The sequence below is a fragment of the Lissotriton vulgaris genome, chromosome 6 (genome assembly GCF_964263255.1).
Source record: "Lissotriton vulgaris chromosome 6, aLisVul1.2, whole genome shotgun sequence".
Taxonomy (NCBI): domain Eukaryota; kingdom Metazoa; phylum Chordata; class Amphibia; order Caudata; family Salamandridae; genus Lissotriton; species Lissotriton vulgaris.
In genome coordinates this window covers 1,010,724,698-1,010,743,282 of record NC_141694.1, presented here as the reverse complement: position 1 = coordinate 1,010,743,282, position 18,585 = coordinate 1,010,724,698, and the positions used below count along the sequence as shown (strand labels likewise).

Sequence of the window (18,585 nt, the reverse complement as noted above, 5' to 3'; positions counted from 1 at the left end):
AAATGTTGGTTCTCTGACAAAAGACTGTCATTCCCTAAAAGCTGAGAAAATGGAGATTTCAGCCCCGCAAACCCTTTTTTGATAACATTTGCAGAGAAAAACCCAGAGGCTTTCATTTGCAGCCCGTTTTTCCCATTTTTCTGAAAAAAACTAAAATTTCACTGTATTTTGCTTAATTTCTGGGACCCCTCCAAGGGAATCCACAAACCCTGGGCACCTTTAGAATCCACATGATGTTGGAAGAAAAGGACGCAAATTTGGCATGGATACCTTATGTGGTCAAAAAGTTACAGGGGCCTAAGCGCGCACTACCCCAAATCACCAAAAAAAGGCTTAGCACAGGAGGGGAAAAGGCCTAGCAGCGAAGGGGTTAATAGTCCATGCTCAAAAGTCCACGTGCGCCCAGGCCTAGTTCTTATTGCATTAGCTAAGGAGAAAACTAAAGGTTTGTGATCTGATATGATCCGGGGCAGTTTTTCAATCTGGGAGTTTACTGTCAAGCTGTTAGAAACCAAAAAATAATCTAACCTAACGCAAACTTTGTGGGGAGCTGAATAATAGGTGGTCCCACTGTCACAGGGCTTTAGTTTAGTCCATACATCTACTAGTGCGTTATTTCTCGCCAGACTTAAGATTGCCAGACATACCTTCATCTTCCGCCTCTGATATTTATCTGTTGGCTCCAATCCGAGTCCTCCTACACCATTGATATTAAAATCACCACAGAGAATCACATGAGGGGCCCATGCCACTAGCTCTAGATCTAAAAAGGAAAAAATCTCTGGATCATCCTCAGTAGAGCCATAAACTGATCCTAGAGTAACCCAACCTCCGATAATCATGCATTCTATTAAAGCCCACCTACCCCATTCATCCTCAAGTTTCTTCCTAACTGGGACATCCTTATATTTGGAAAGTATTGCCACTCCTCTAGTTTTAGTCCCCTGCTTTGAATGAGCAAGTACATAATATCCTAATTGCTCCAGCAAGAACCCCTTATTTCCTTCAATGTGTGTCTCCTGTAAACAAATAAACTCCACCCGTGAGGCTCTTAATACCGCTGAGGCTCCCTGCCTCTTAAGCTGCTCATTCAAACCACACACGTCAATTGTAATTATTCGTGTATACATTAGAATACATCTGGTGGATGTCCTACCCAGCCATCCAATCCGACAGTGATCACATTTCTCCGATTGTATACAAGTCCTTAAGAGTGCCCTGCTACCTCTTTGTTTTGTGTGTTCCTTGGTGTGTCATGCCTGTGTACCCAAGAATGTCCTGCTGTGCTGTGCCCTGCCACCCTCTCCCACCCCACTCCCCCTGCTCCCCCCTCCCTCAGAAGCCTCCCCCCCTTCCAGGCAAATAGGTCAAGCATGACCTATGTGCGGCAGCTGTATGCCCGCAGGAAGTCGTACCACCTTCCCCCCCTCTTTATATTCCAAATTGATGCCAATATGCTGATGCCCTAATCACACATACAATACTATACTGGACCTGGGAGCTAGGATCCTAGCCTTATATAAGTAATTCTTTGGATCAATTATCGCGTTCCATCAGTAGCCCCTCTTTGAGACTTCTTTTCTTTTAGCTCCGTCAAGTATGTTTGGGCCTTTATCTCTGAAAAGAACATCCTTACTTGCCCATTCACCAACACTTTCAGGCGAGACGGAAATAACAAAAAAACCTCATGGCCCAGAGATTGGAAGGCCGGGATCATTTGCCTTAATCGCCACCTTCTCTCCACAGTTGTGTGGCAGAAATCTGGATGGGCGAAGAATATTGTACCCCCCAACAGACCTCTTTGTCTCCAGTCTAGCCTGGTCCATAATCTCCTGCCTAAGGAGGTAATCCCCTACATAGACAAGAATAGCTCTGGGTTTGACATTTGGTGCAGCTACATATCGGCATAGTACCATCGGCCTTTAAAGAAGCTACGGTCATACCTCTTTGGAAAAAAACGGGGGCTGACCCAGCCTGTAAGGCGAACTACCGGCCCATCTCCTTATTGCCTTACTTGGCAAAAGTCTTGGAGGCACACGTGGCGAAATGCATATCTAATTTTTTGGAGGAGTCCTCTTGTTTTGACCCCCACCAGGCTGGATTTCGGCCAGCACATTCAACAGAGGCAGTGGTCACCACAGTTTTGGACACGCTGCGAGACTGTGCCGATAGACACTCCCCCCAGGCCCTGGTGCTCCTAGACCTGTCGGCCGCGTTCGACACGGTCGATCACAACATCTTGATCGACCATGTCGGACAGGCTGGCATACGGGACACGGCGGCTTGCTGGCTGAGGTCCTTCTTGGAGAACCGCTGTCAAGCGGTCCGCCTGGGAGACCTATCCGGCGTCAAACAGCCCATCACATGTGGAGTGCCACAGGGCTTCTCCCTGTCTCCTGACCTTTTTAACGAATATATACTCCCTCTCATTCAAACCCTCAGAGACAAACAGGTGAGAGTCTTCAATTATGCTGACGACTTACAGCTACTCTTTACCATCGATGACTCTGAAAACTCCATTCTACATCTCCAGTCAACCATGAGGTTTATTAAATCCTGGATGGACCAAAACCAGCTGAAATTAAATCCAGGTAAAACCGAATTGGTATTGACTGGGGACAGCGCTAAGTATTGGGGTCCCCACTACTGGCCATCAGATCTGGGTCAAGCTCCGCAACCCTCACCATCGGCCAAAACGCTTGGAGTCATCGTGGATAGCGATCTTTCATTAAAAGCACAAGTGGGCCAGGTGGTTTCCAAATGTTTTTTTCAGCTAAAAAAAAATCGGAAGGTCCGGCGATTATTAACGTTCTGTCCCATCTGGATTAGGCGAATGCCATATACTTGGGTCTTCCCAACTATCTACTCAAGCGTCTCCAGATGGTTCAGAACTATGCCGCAAGGCTGATTTTAAAGCAACCAAGGTGGCATGCAGCTACTCCCCTTCTCATTAAACTGCATTGGCTTCCGGTCATGCAATGCTATGCTTTTAAAGCAGGTTGCATGATCTTTAAATCCCTGCATGGCAAAAGCCCTAAATTCATCAACCAATTAATTACCAGATACGTTCCTTCTCGCAACCTTCGTTCACTCCATCAAGGCCTCCTTCAGACCCCTCCTTTCAAACTCAAACGTGCTGGTGGCCGCAGGTTTGCAACACTTGCCCCTAGCCTGTGGAACACCTTCCCCTTGGAAATCCGGTTTTGCCACGATCTCTTATCTTTCCGGAAAGCGTTGAAGACCTGGCTATTCAGACAAGCATTTTAATTAACTTTCCACCACTCACCCTGACCTATGCTACTGTTGATCACAGCGCCAAGAAACTAATCAGTGATAGTGCGCTCAATAAATAATTTAATAACATAACATAACATACCCTTTCCTCTGGGTCAAAGGGAATCTATGTGCCAGTTGGACCTCACTCTCCCAGTTCCATGCTGATAACTCAGGAAAAGCCCCCCTTAATAAAGAGACAACAAAAGTACGGATATCTTGCCCCTCTGCCTACTCCGCCACTCCCAGAAATCTAACATTGTTCCGTCTTTGGCGATTCTCTAAATCTTCAAGCTTCCATTGCAGGTCTTCCACCATTTTGTCCTGCGTGTCCTTAAACTCCTGCCATTTAGAGACATCGTCCTCAAGTTTCCCAGTCCGTTCTTCCACCTGAGTGACTCTACCTACCATATCCATGTACATTTTATTCATTTTTCTTAGCGATCCTTGTATTTTTTTAGATGCTTGCCTGGCCCTTCTTGTCTCTGCCCTGGCCTCCCCCTGCATTTGCTTAAGAGTGCTAAACAATAGGTCTATGGTAGGTGGCTGCAGTGTGGCTGTGGTATGCTGCTATACATCTGCTCCTCCACTTTCGTGATACAATTGAGATGTTGCAGAGTAGTCCCAATCAAGCTTTTTTACTACACCCCCTGCGTTGGACTACCTCTCTATTTTTGTTGGACCCGGGATCTTTCCTCCTGCTGTCTTACCCCCAGGGTAGCTGATGCCCTTTATACTGAGATACCTTCCTCAGTGGAGGGGTCGGTGTTAGAGTCACAGTCAGAGTCGCCTGTCAGATTTTCCCCGCTAGAAGGTGAGGAACCTGTGTCCTCCTTAAGAGAAAAAAAGCAGTCATCACTTTGGGAGCCAGGCACCGTGTCTGGGATAGCTGCCTTCTGGAGATGCTTAGAGATATCAGGCCCGCCGTTGATGCTGGCGCCAAGGGTGCCTTATTCCCTTCTCCTCTGGTGCAATTAAGCGGTTTGTGCGGTTTGTGGCTTTCTCCCCTCCTTTCCCCATGTCCAGCACTGGAGTAGTTACTCTCAGTCCCGGTCCCGGCTGAGCATTCTGCAAAGTGCGGCTACAAAGTTATCTACTTCCAAAGCTTCCAGAGATTGCTCCACATCTCGCTCCCCCGCTTGCAATCGTACCTGTACTGCCAGCGGTGCTGCGGCTGGTGGAACAAGGAGCTGCTGCCCGATGTCGACTTCCGCAACATCCTCTACGTCCACTTATGGGCAATCTGCCTCTTTCTGCTGGCTCCCCCCCGTGGTCCCCCGTGGTCCCGCACAGATGCTACCTTAGTTCATAACACAGGGATTTCTTTCCCGCCGTCCCTCGTTTCAGCATCCTCGCCGGTATCCGGGACACCCTGGATAGATCTACCGGTCTATGTCTCTGGCGCACCGCCATCCGCCTTCTCCACGCTCTGCTTGCGCTGCCTTTCCGAGGGATCGGAGCTGCAAGGAGTCTGCCTCAGAGCCGAAGGTCCTCTAGCTCTGTCTTCATTCGTCTCCTGTTCGGCCAAAGCAGTCACCGCTGGGAATGTCTCGTACAAGGTAGGTTGCCGCAGTGTAACGTCTTTGCCTTTTGCGCCTCCAACCTGGCGACTCTTGGTGCTTTTTTTAGCAGCGTTGATGGGTGTCTCCTTTTCTCCGGCATATTGTCTAGTTTGTTATTCAATCACCCCCGAGTTTTTGGCCGCTGTCCGTTTTTTTACCAGGACTGCACCTCGTAAGCTGGGGGCTGATACTGTCACAGGGGTTGTTACTGCAGCTTTCTTCAGCTCCTTTTGCTCCTTGAGCTGAGCCCCTCTCGGCGCCATCCTGGACATCAGACAGCTTAGGTACCGGAAGAGGTAATCCTTAATACGTTTCCCCAAGGGTAAGATAACCTGACGTGAAGATTCTTCTGCCTGGTTCTGTGGGTGCTTCGGTCTATTCAGTAATCACAATAGCCAGTCTGAAATAGTCAGCATACTTCGGCATCAGCTTCTGTAATTATCCCACTGGGAGGAAAGGAGAGGCATGCAACTGCTCCCCTATGGCCTGTCAGTGGCCATCTTGCCTCCAGGACTTTTTCACAATGTGATACTTCTTGCACTTCTTGTTTTTTATGTATTGTGATTGTTTGCATTTTTTATTGTATTTTGAATTAATGCAAGCTTATGTGTTTCAGCTCTTTGAAGCTGCAGTACAGTGATATGTTAGCTCTACATAAAAATGACATTTCCTTTATTTCTGTTTCTAGGATAGAGTTACAAAAATTAATTACGACCCTGAGATATATGGCCCCATGTCCGTTTCATTGGCAAGTGAAATACTGGCAGCGGTAAAGGAGATGGGCTTTGATCGCTACAAGTACATTGTTAGAGTACTGATAGTTGAAAACAAAGGACAGGGATTAAATGTGAGTAGTTCAGATATGGAATACAAATAATTTCACATGAAAAGTGTTGAGTAATAAACGTAAAAGTAGGGAATCGTTGGTGTACAAGTGTTGAAGAATTCACTTTCCTGTATAGACCTGCTATCACTGCTTCAGTCACGAGGTTCTCTAATCATATTTGATTTCATTCGTCCGAGTTTTTGGGAGTATCTTGTAACGTGTCTCGTTGCTTATGAGTGGGTATTCTTGCCTATAATCAGATTTATTGAGCAGGACAACTGCCTCACTTTTATATGCTGGTTTTATTATTATCTCCTATCTGACAGAGACATCTAGCTTCAGCTTCCTTGCCTCTGAATTTTCTAGGTGTCAGACTGGATCTGGAAGATTTTTTTTTTAGCAATACCCCTGCACGCCGGTAGGTGGTGTCGGTCAGCTCCTCATGATATTGCCCAAAGTGACGTCCACGTTACCTATTTCAGTGCTGCCTCAGCGCACTGATATCAGATCTTTTCTCTCGCCCCAGTCAAGCGCTAATCTGTAAAGGGAGTTTTCCTCTGTTACTTTTTGACAGGATTTTTAGACATTTTGTAAACGCCCTTTTATGGTGTGTAGGTTACCATGTCTAGAAAGACTTAAGGGTTCGAAACGTGCAGCACCTGTCACCACGCCATGTCGGTGATAGATCCACATTTGGTTTGTATCTGGTGTCTGGAGTTCAAGAACAACTCAAAGTCATGCTCCGACTGCCAGGTTATGGCTCCAAAGGCTTTGAGGGAGTGGTTCCTAAACCTGCTTGCAATTCGGCAGGTGACACCGCATCACTCGACTCCTCAGTGGCCACAGTCCTGGTAGAGGAGAAGAACTCAGCACTGCACCAGGAGTCCCAAGTTCTCTTTGTCCCACTCAAAATCATTGGGACATTCAGGTAAGAGGCACAAAAAGCGCAAGAAGTCGAAGCATCGACTTCTCCCCATCCGACAGCCGACACAATGGAGGAGCCTTGGTGTTCAAGGCCTCATTCTATGGAACCTGCACCTCTTTCCGCTCCATACCTCCCTGATATTCTGGGAGCTGGTGCAATCCCTGCCCAACAAAGAGAATTTTATGAGGGCATGAGCCTAATTTTTCAGATGGCCTGACCACTCCGGCGTGTCTTTGGGCCCCACAGGGTCGGAGGGGGCTTCATCAGACTCTGCACTGGTGGCTCTGGCCCTGGCTCTGATGCTCCCCCATAGATTAGGACTTAGATCCAGACTGGCATTCGTCCTGCTACTGCGACCTTCCTCGAAGCCGGCCTGATGCTCCTGGCAGCACCCACCTGCAGTGTCAGGCCAATTCTGATCTCCGGTGACCTAGAGCCGGTACTATGTCACCAGACTCTGATTCTGGCGCCGACAAGACCTAAGGATCCTAGGTCGGATCCTGAGACGTATTCTGAAGGGCTAAGAGTGGGAAAAGATTGTGCGGGTCGCTGAACCCTTTAGAAGATCAGCCTGATGAGGAAATGGACTGATATATGAAATTGGGTGATGCCAGTTACTAGCATGCTTTTTCCACTCACTATGGCTTCGGAGGAGGGAGCGTCTTATGCTATGGTGGTGTGAAGAGCGGCTAAGGTCCTTGGCCTACAGTTTCCTTCAGTGGCGGTCAAGACTAACATCTTGACTCAAGTGCTGCAGCCAGGGGCTTCCTCCTTGGAACACTTACTCCTGTCTAATGAAGCCTTCACGGATGTCCAACTGGGAACCTGGTCTAATCCCATTAACAGAGCTCCTGTGAATAGGATGATTTCTCGCCGCCATCACCCTGCTTTGGCCGACCCAGATTTCCTCCTCTACGCAGCCTACCCCAGGGAGCTTGATAGTCCAGGCATCTAAGTCCCAGGACGCATTCCCTTCCACTCCTCCAGATAGAGAATCCAAGAGGCTGGATAGTTGAGGCAAAAAAATGTTTTCTTCGGCTGGCCTTGTATTGCAGTCAGTGAACACCACATTCTAATTGGACCATTATTCCTACACTCTGTGGGAAACGGTTTCGCAAGTTCTGCCACGGGCCTCAGAGGAAGCCCGGGCCTTCCTTTCACAAACAGTGTCAGATGGGAGAGATGATGCAAAGTTCACTATTCGATGTGGTCTAGACATGACCAACTCGCTGGACAGAGCGATTTATTCTATGGTGGCTGTCAAACACCATGCCTGGCTGAGAACATATGGCTTTTATGGGGGATTTCCAAGCCTTGCCCATGGACATGCCCTTTGATGGTACATGTCTCTTCAGAGACCAGGCAGATACAGTGCTGGAGTGCTTTAAGGACTCACAGGCTACAGCCAAGTCCTTAGGCATCTCAGTGGCTGCACATCCCCTGTTTGCCTTTCACCCCTTTCATGGCTACGGAAGGGGATTGCAGCCATGCTTGCCACACCCCAGTCACTGAGCCACACAAGTTCAGCAACCCCTGCATGGCGGAAGTTCGTTCCGACCTCATAGGTATGGCAGCCAGAGGCAGCTTCAGCCCCCAAATCATCCTAGTCTTGCCCTTTCAGACCATAGGCTTTCAGTTGGTGGCAGAATCAGCCACCACCTCCACCACTGGCAGACTATCACATCAGACAGGTGGGTCCTCCAGAAAGTCCGAAGGGGCTTCTCCATCATCTTCGAGATCACCCCTCTCTCCATGCCCCTATCCTACAGCCAGCTGGCGGATGATCATTTACTGTTACTCTGGGAGGAAGTCATGACTTTCTTGGCCAAGGGAGCCATAGATAGGGTTCCAGAGCAAGAAGTAGGCTGGCTACTTTCTGGTCCTGAAAACCGATAAGACCTAGGAGCCCTCTACTACTTCCTCAAAAAGGAAAAATGTAAGACACTCACATTAGCTCAGGTCCTCTCTGCCCTGAACCCAGGAGACTGGATGGTAGAGTTAGACTTGCAGGATGCCTGTTTCCACATTCCCATCCTGCCTGCCCATCGGCGCTACCTGTGGTGTAATCTAGGCCAAAAGCGTTTTCGGTTTGCTGTGCTCTCTTTTGGCCTTACTAACACCCCTCAGGTATTCATCAAGATGATGGCAGTGTCTGCACCTTATCTGCACACATCAGGGGTGCCAGTTTTACCCCTATCTCGATGACTGGCTGCTGAAAGGTGGGCTCACCCCAAGCTATTGTCTCCCACCTCCAGACAACGCCAAACCTCCTACATTTGCTGGGCTTCACTATCAACATGCCAAAGTCACACCCAACTCCCTCTCTAATGCTCCTTTTCATTGGAGTTGTTCTAGACACAGTGCCTGTTTCGTACCTATCCTCTAGAGGGGCAAGTCTAGGATATTCAGACTCTATCCTGGATTTTGTTGAAGATGACTCTAAGGCTACTGGGCCTCATGGTCTCCTGCATCCTGCTAGTGACACATTCCAGGTGGCTTGTGCAGGATCTGCAGAGGGATCTGAAGTTCCAGAGCATGCAGTATCACAGGAATCTTTACAACATAGTCCATATCTCGGAAGAAACTGTGCAAGACCTGAAGTAGTGGCTAACAAATCACATGTGGGGCAGAGACAGACCCCTCTCCCTTACCCAATCAGATCCCACAGCAGGGACAGATGCATCACTTCTGGGATGGTTTGGCCACCTGGGAGGGGTGGAGGTCAGAGGACTCTGGTCTCCAGCAGAATCCAGACTCGACATCAAGATGCTGGCGCTCCGAGCGATTCGATTGGCATTAAAAGCCTTTCTACCCTTGATCAACGGAAGGCTAGTTCAAGTGTTCACAGACAACACGACTGGCATATGGTACGGCAACAAACAGTGCAGACTGAGGTCATAGACTCTTTGTCAAGAGGTCCTGCATCTCTGGACATGGCTGGATCAGCAGGACATATCCCTGATGGTTCAACACCTGCCAGGTATCCTGAACACTAGGGTGGACAAAGTCAGGCTGCCTAGTGGATCACCAGTGGCGTCTCCATCTGGAGGTGTCTCAAAGTCGCTTTCAGCGGTGAGGAGAGCCTTATTTAGATCTTTTTGCCTGCACAGAGAATATGTAATGTCATCATTTTTGTGCTCTACAGTTTCCAATTCACAGGTCAGGCTGCACATTTTTGCTTGGAGATTGAGCAGTGGCAATTGATAGCTTTCGACCTTTCTCCGGAAGTCTGCAATGTTATTCCGGCAGCCAATCGTCCCTCCACTAAGACAGTATACGCCTGCCGGTGGAACACATTTGTGATATATTGTACAGAATAGCCTATTGGCCCTCTTTCTGCTTCCCTTTCTGATATTTTGTTTTATTATTTTGTCCCTTGCCTAGCAGGGCTCTGTTAAGGGCACATTGAAAGGATGTCTTTCATCTTTGTCAGCCTTCCTGAGGCTTCCAGGCAAACCCTCTTTGATTATAACACCAAGTGTACGTACATTCTTGAATGGCCTTGAACCAATGTTCCTTTCTGCCCCTTTCAATCTGCCCCAGTGGGATCTTAATTTGGTTCTCAGTTTCATAATCAACGCTCCTTTCGAGCCCCTGAATAATTCTCCCTCTGGCTGCTCACCATCACACCATCAAAACAGCCTTAATAGTGGCAATTACATCTACCAGGAGGGTGAGTGAGTTTCTGAATTGAACATGCAAGCCCCCCTTTCTGACGATATTCCCTGACAAATTGGTGCTTTGCACAAGGGCCTCCTTCCTTCCAAAAGTGGTAACCTCATTTCATGTAGGGCAGTCTGTCACCTTGCCTACTTTCTATGTTCCTTCTCATCCCTCTAAACAATAGGAGCGACTCCACTACCTGGACCCAATATGAGCATTATTGTTCTACCTTGACCACACAAAAGAGTTCCGGGTGGACAACCAACTCTTCCTGGGGTACTTTGGAGCAAAGAAAGGTCATGGGGTGCAGAAGAGCAGCATTTCACGATGGATCGTACGCTGCATCAAAATATGCTATAAACTGGCAAAAAGCAACCCCTGAGGGTTTGCATTCTCATTCCTCCAGAGTTAAAATGTTGGGTCATCCTCTGCATCAAAATTTGCTATGCTCTGGCGAAGAAGCAGCCTTGTGAGAAAGTGCCATCTTTCTTGCATGGGACGCCCCCCACTTTTTGCTGAATTGCTGATGTGCTTTGACTGAGTGTGTGCTGGGCTCCTGCCAATCAGGTGCCCAGGGTCTGTATTCCTTCCCGAAAACTGTGTGGAAACCTAAACCCAATTGGCATCTCTGGCCACATGTCAGCCCCTGTTAACTGCTACCCTAGGTACCCAGGGCACTGTGACCAGAGAAGAGCCCTAAGGGCTGCAGCACTTATTGTGCCACCCTTAGGGGTCCTGTAACCTGACACACACACACTGCCTTTGCAAGCAGAGTGTCTTAGTGCAGAACAAAACAGAGAGTCGACATAACACACATCCCTGTGTGCCATGCCACAACACACTGCCCTGGCATACCTCAGTCAACCCTCTAGCTGGGTGCCCTATGCCAGTGGTGTGGGTACAGGTGCATGAGCCCTGTACCCCTACAGTACCCAGGTGCATTTCTGGGCACTGTAAGGGTAGTGCTGCCATTTAAAATATATGCTGCTGGGAGGTCATCATCATGAACTCCACAGCACCATGATGGCTACACTGAAGACTGAGAAATTTGATATAAAATTTCTCCGCACATTAAACCCACACTGATATCAGTGTGGGATTTAATGGACAATGCACAGCAGAGGTCAACTTAGAGTTACCCCCTAAAACTAACCTACAACCTGTATCCTGACTGAGAGGCTGCCTAGGCTGCCACCCAGCAGACATGTTGCTGGACCCCTGGGTAGAGAGCCATCCGCTCTAGTGGGCCTGCAACAATGCACATCCTGGGGCAAGGTGATAGGCCTCCGCCCCAGGATGGGCAGGGGGAGCATCAAAGGCATGCCGCCTTTGTGAGCTTCTCCAGGCCACTTGCTGTACTCAGCAACTGGCCCCCACTGGTTCGGACCCTCATTCTGGCGGGAAGACAGGCAGGAAAAACAAGAGAAGGAAAGGGTGCGTGTCATCCTCTGCCAACCCCACCCCTCAGGTGGGAGAGGTGAGGTAAAGCACAACTCCGGGCTATCGCCATCTTGAGGATGGGGAGCCCTACCCAATCAGAGATAAGCTCCTGCCCCCCCTCCCACTTGAGAGTGGCAGGATAGGGGGTGTAGTCACCCCAGGGTAGGGACCCATTGGTCCCTCCCCTACCAGTAACACCCCTAAATCTAGTATTTAGGGGCACCCTGAACCTTCCTTCCTCAGATCCCGATTCCGAAACAAGAAGAAGAACAAGGAAATAGAAGGCCTGCCGTGCCACTGCTAACAAGAGGACAACACCAACTGACTTGGCCCCTGCCCTACAGGCCGGTCGACCCTCGAACCTGCTCCTGCTAAATCCCGGCATCTCCTGTGGTCAGCAACCTCAAAAACCCCAGAGGACCTGACTGCCTTGCTCATCTAAAGACTGGGACTCCCACAAGCAGTGGTTCTGCTCAAACAGCAAAAACTCCTGGTGCCAGCCAGGAACCGCAAATACAGCACACTCTGCACCCCCCCGAGCCCGGCCTGTGCCTGAGTGAACAAAGACCACGAGGACTTCCCCCTGGTGATTGTGACCATGAATCCAGCACCCAAGGACCCTCCTCGACACTCCTGATGACGCCTGCAGCCTCACAACCAGGAACCCCTCCAACCGCGATCAGCTGAGGCTAAGATTTCCCAACACCAAAAGACACCCCTGCACCCGATGCCCCACGGCCCCCTGTGCCCAACTCCTGAGTAGCTACCTAACCTACAGCTTCCCAACTTAACTCTCAAAGTGGTGGTCGCACCTGAAGAATCTTCGTTCCCGAGCCTGCAGCCTTTGTTCAACCTTCAGCTTTCCCATTGAAATACATTGAGCGCCCGACGGCCCAAAAGCACCCTGCACCCAACCGCCCGAGTGCCACTGGAAGTGCGGCAACTGTCCCAGCCTACTTCCCCACTTGCCCTGTGTAAGTGACCAGGAGCCCAGCTCCCACAGCCACGTGGCCTGCCTGCTAGCAGCCACCAACCAAAGGCCCCCTGCCCACCATAGGCTAACGTTCGAGCTACTCACTCTGCACCCGGCTGCCCCTGTGCTGCTGAGGGTGTAACGACTGTACCTACCTGATCCTAGGAGACCCCTGAGTCAACCCCCAGAACCTTAACTCTGCCAGCCGAGTACTTACCCAAAGACCGATAACTTGATTTTCTCCATAGGGTAACATTGGCTGGGGTTCATTCAGAATTTCTTCTTAGTGTCGAGCTTTGCAACTTTGAAATATTCCTTAAAAATTGTCCGATCAACAGAAACGAAATTACTCACCTGCTATCAGGAGAGATCCTAGTGCTGGATCTTTGTGCCCAGCACTGACCCTCAAAAGTAATTACAACCGGGATTTTCCGATAACCTAATTTTCTCCCTAAGGACAGACATTGCCTCGTTTTTGCCAGAATTTCTTCGAAGTGTCGATTTTCAAAACATACACATATTCCTTAAAAATCACCTGTGTAACAAAAACGATTTCTTTCAACTGTTTACAGGAAATGCACCAGGACTGAATCTAGGATCCAGCCCTGAGTAAGAAAAACATTTGTAAAGGGATTTTATTGCATTTACTTAAAATGTCCCATTGAGGTCAATGTTATTTTGTGTTTAACTTGTGTTGCATATTTCAACAACTGTTTCGATTTCATTTAAAAGTCTATTGCTATTCGAAAGTATTCAATTGCAACATCTCATTCTGAGAAAGTATTTATGATACCTACTTGTGGTTCTAAAATAAACAACAATATATTTTCATATACAAAACCATTGCCCTAGAGATCAGTTCTTGAGTGTGTGAGACCATTTGCTGACTGAGTGTGTACAACAAATGCTTTACACTGTTCTCTGATACTGCCTTACTGCTCGACCAAGCTACCACTTTAGAGAGTAAAGTTATATCTAACTTTAGCCTCTGCCATGCCTCTGGGGACTGTGGACTCTGTGCACACTGAACCTTACTTTGGTGCAGTATATACAGAGCCACTTTCTTACATTGGTGGATCAGCGGTGGGATACAAACTTGCATTTTTTCGACTACTTGGTAACCATCTGATCACACAATAGAACTCTTAAATTGCCTTTAGAATTCTGATTTTCCTAAATTGGTTTCTCTAAAATACTAAAAGTCTTGTCAGGGCCTTGCTTAAGACCCCTTAGAATTTTAAAGAAATAAAAGTCACTGTAGTCAAGGGTAGAGAGTTAAAACTGTCTGGTTAGAATGTCTCAAAAGATCCCAGGTACTAGTGAAGGTAATAACATGCAGGACCTGGTTGAGGAGCTCGCCCTCACACCTTACTTCCACTTGTCTTTCAAGGAACTGAGGTCCTTATGCAAACTTAAAAATATACAAATGGGCTTGCATCCAACCAAACAAGGGCTCCAGGAGCTCCTGGCTGAGTATGCTCAGGACTACCCCTCTGAAAATGGTGATGACCAGTCAGAGGAGGAAAGGCAGGTGGATCAGGGGGATAGTGACCCCCTTCAATCATCCCTAGGGAGGAAAGGGGCCCCATACCCTTAACTCCAAGAATCAATCTCTAGGGACCTAGAGACCACACAGGTGGACCAGGTCTCAGAGAACACACTGGGGAACTCCCCAGTGAAGAGGACAGCTTTTTAGCCAAGCTGGCCAAGAGATTAGAATTTGAGTCTAGACTCCTGGCTCTAGAGAAAGAAAAGAAAGAGATGGGTTCAGCACCCATCAATGGTGGCAGCAACACAAATGATAAGGATAAAGAGCAGTCTTATGATCATAAAATCCCTAAAGGGATTGTCCCTACATTTGAGGAAGGTGATGACATCACCAAGTGGTTCACAGCCTTTGAGAGGGCTTGTGACATGGGAAAATTAAAGAAACCTCTCTGGGGGCACTCCTGTGGGAACTATTCTCTGGTAACTGCAAAGACAGGCTTCTGGCCCTCTCTGGGCCAGATGCAGGGTCCTATGGCCTCATGAAGAAGACTCTGATTGAGGGATTGGACTCACCACTGAAGAGTATATAATTAGATTCAGGGGGCTTACAAAACCCAGACCCAGTCCTGGGTTGATTTTGTAGACTACCCAGTGAAGACACTGGATGGTTGGTTAACTGGGCACAATGTGCATGATTTTACTGGACTTTACAATTTGTTTATGAAGGAACATATATTAAGTAATTGCACAAATGAAAAGTTACATCAGCATTTGGTAGACCTAGGTCAAATTTCTCCCCCAGAATTGGGAAAGAAGGCAGACCATTGGGTCAAGACACAGGTGACAATGACAACCACTGGGGGTGACTAGAAAAAGGTGGTTACAAAACCTTCCCAAGGAAAAAGTGATGAGAAACCCCAAGATAAAAAATTAGAGTCGTCTAAAGGGCCCCAAAAACCTGTACAGAGGGTGGGACCCAAACTACTACCTATGTGCCTCAGCCCTATAGGGGGAAGCACTTTGATCCTTTAAAGGCTTGGTGTAACAACGGTAAGAAGTTGGGACACTTAACTGTAGATAAATCCTGCCCCCACAACAAAACTCCTAAGGCACCCAGTACAGCTACAACTGGGGTAGCAAGTCTACCGATGGGATCAACAGTGTGCCCAGAGCAAATCAGGATGGACACTGAAGCAGTTCTAGTTTCAGAAGGGAAAGTTGAGTTTGCCATGGTAGCTGTGTGGCCACCCAACTTAAAGAAGTATTTGCAGTACCCCTGGGCTAATGGAACTAGGATAGAAACTCTGAGGTATACAGGTGCCAGTGTCACTATGGTGAGAAACACACTGGTTTCCCCTGAGCAATACTTGATTGGGAAAAACTTACCCAGTCACCAATGCTGACAGTGTTACCACTAATCATCCTATGGCTATGGTGACATTAGGCTGGGGGGGGGTTACTGGCCTGAAACAGGTAGTGTTCTCTCAAAAGTTACCAGGTGAATGTCTGCTTGGCAATGACCTGGAAACTTCAGCCTGGGCTGAGGTTGAATTGAAAACCCATGCAGCCATGCTGGGTATCCCTGAATTGGTGTGTGTGCAAACTAGAGCACAGAGCAAGAGGAAGGGTGAAAAGTAGGATTGGAGCCTGAAAGTATGGCCCAATCCACCAAGAGAAAAGGTAAGAAGACTGGGGGACCAGCTTCTGTACAGCAAACCACGCAGGACCCATCTCCTCAGGGAGAGGACTTGAACACCCTAGAGGGAACTGAGCCTATGGAGCCTGAGCCTTTCTCAGTTGAACTCCTGGGTCTAGGGGGACCCACTAGGGAAGAGCTGTGCCAGGGTCAGCAAACTGTCCAACTCTTGAAAGGCTGAGGCAGCAAGCTGTTTCAGAAGCACAGGGAGATGTCAATAGCACTCACAGAGCCTATTGGGAAGATGGATTACTGTATGCTGAGGCAATAAACCCCACTCCTGGAGCCACCAGCAGGGTGGTAGTGCCACAGACGTACAGGGAGTTCCTCCTAACTTTGGCTCATGACATCCCCCTAGCTGGGCATCTGGGGCAAACAAAAACTTGGGAAAGGCTAGTTAGTGACTTTTACTGGCCCCAGATGCACCAAAAGTTGAAGGAGTTTGTTAGCTCCTGTGTTACCTGTCAGGCCAGTGGCAAGACAGGTGGCCACCCAAAGCTCCCCCTGATACCACTGCCTATGATAGGGTTCCCTTTGAAAGGGTAGGTGTGGACATTATGGGTCCACTTGAACCTCCCACGGCCTCAGGGAACAAGTTCATCCTAGTAGTAGTGGATCATGCTACTAGGTACCCTGAAGCAATTCTACTTAGGACTACTACAGCCCCTGCAGTAGCCAAGGCCCTCCTGTGTGTCTTCACCAGGGTAGGGTTTCCTAAGGAGGTGGTTTGAGACAGAGATTCCAACTTCATGTCTGCTTACCTGAAACACATGTGGAAGGAGTGTGGGGTGCAGTACAAGTTTACTACCCCATACCATCTACAAACCAATGGCCTTGTTGAGAGATTCAACAAGACATTGAATGGCATGATCATTGGACTCCCTGAAAAACTCAAGAGAAGATGGGATGTTCTGTTGCCATGGCTGCTTTTCGCTTACAGGGAAGTGCCACAGAAGGGAGTAGGGTTTCCCCCTTTGAACTTCTGTTTGGTTATCCTGTGAGGGGACCACTCTGTCTTGTGAAAGAGGGTTTGTAGAGGCCTCTTCAAGAACCCAGGCAAGATATTGTGGACTATGTGCTTGGCCTAAGGTCCAGAATGGCTGAATACATGGAAAAGGCATCCAAGAATCCTGAGGCCAGCCAGGAGCTTCAGAAGCACTGGTATGGCCAAAGAGCTGCACTGGTTGAGTTTGAATCTGGGCAACAGGTGTGGGTGTTGGAGACAGTGGCACCAAGGGCACTACAAGATAGATGGAGTGGCCCTTACCCTATTGTAGAAAAGAAGAGTGAGGTCACTTACTTAGTTGACCTGGACACAAGCAGGACACCAAAAAGGGTTATCCATGTGAACCGCCTTAAGTTCTACAATGACAGGGCTGATATCACCATGCTGATGGTGACTAATGAGGATCAGGAAGCAGAGAGTGATCTCCTCTCCTATAGCCCAAAAGATGGGTCAGTGGATGGAGTTGTCTTTTCAGACACTCTCTCTAGCCAACAGCAGACTGACTGAAAGAAAGTCTTGCAACAGTATACTAGTCTCTTTTCCCTGACCCCTGGTCTGAAAAACTGGTGTATCAATGATGTGGACACTGGTGACAGTGAACATGTCAAAAACAATATCTATCGACAGTCAGACCAAGTCAAGGAAAGCATTAAAGCTGAAGTCAGCAAGATGCTAGAGTTAGGGGTTATTGAACCCTCAGAGAGCCCCTGGGCTAGCTCATTTGTTCTGGTCCCCAAGCCTCATCCACAGGGTGGAAAGAGAGAAATTAGGTTTTATGTGAACTATAGAGGACTTATCTCTGTCACCAAGACAGATGTTCACCCTATCCCAAGAGCAGATGAATTGATAGACAAATTGGGGGCTGCCACATTTTACAGTACCTTTGACTTAACTGCAGGGTACTGGCAGATTGGCATGGCCCCAGGAGCAAAAGAGAAAACAGCATTCTCCACACCTGATGGGCACTATCAGTTTACTGTAATGCCTGCCTTTTGGGTTAAAGAATGCCCCTGCCACCTTCCAGAGGTTGGTGAATCAAGTCCTGATTGGGTTGGAATCCTTCAGTGCAGCTTATCCTAATGATATTGCTGTCTTTGGCTCCACCTGGCAGGATCACCTGATTTTGTATTTTTTTTTTGTATTTGTAGTTGAATTTATAGGGCGCGCAGCTACCCACAGGGGGTCTCCCGGCGCCAGTAGAAAAGTGCTTACAAATCACAGTTATTACTGAGGGAAGAGCCAGGTTTTAAGGTCTCTGCGAAATTTCAACAAAGATGGTTCCAGTTTCAATGTCACCGGAAGAGAGTTCCACAGCCTAGGGGCAATGCAAGAGAAGGAGCGTCCACCCATTCTCGTCAGTTTGAAACGCGGAATCAGGAAGTTACCTTGAGATGAGGATCTGAGAAGACGAGATGGGGAGTATTGTTGAACAAGAGACTGTAAGTAGGTTGGAGCTGACCATTGTTTGATCTTATGCATAAAGCAAAGAGCTTTAAATTTGACTCGATTTTCAATACGGAGCCAGTGAAGGTCCTTGAGAAAGGGGGAGATAGAAGATTTCCACGGGACCTTACAAAGGAGACAGGCTGCCGAGTTCTGGACAAGCTGAAGTCTCCTCTGAATCTCCAAGGTGACTCCCAGGTAAAGCACATTGCCATAGTCCAGGCGAGAGGTAATCAGAGCCTGGACAACCGAACACCTTGTCGAGACTGAGATCATCCATAAGATCTTCT

General features: G+C 48.3%; 1 protein-coding gene across 1 annotated transcript in view; it reads left to right on the top strand.

Annotated features, from left to right (window-relative positions):
• LOC147708350 (uncharacterized) overlaps window positions 1–18,585 on the top strand; it is a 361,159-nt gene that overhangs the window by 323,630 nt on the left and 18,944 nt on the right. Inside the window, exon 3 of the mRNA XM_086925726.1 lies at window positions 5,524–5,682. Coding sequence (XP_086781852.1) covers window positions 5,524–5,682 — 159 coding nt within the window. The remainder of the gene's footprint in view (window positions 1–5,523; window positions 5,683–18,585) is intronic.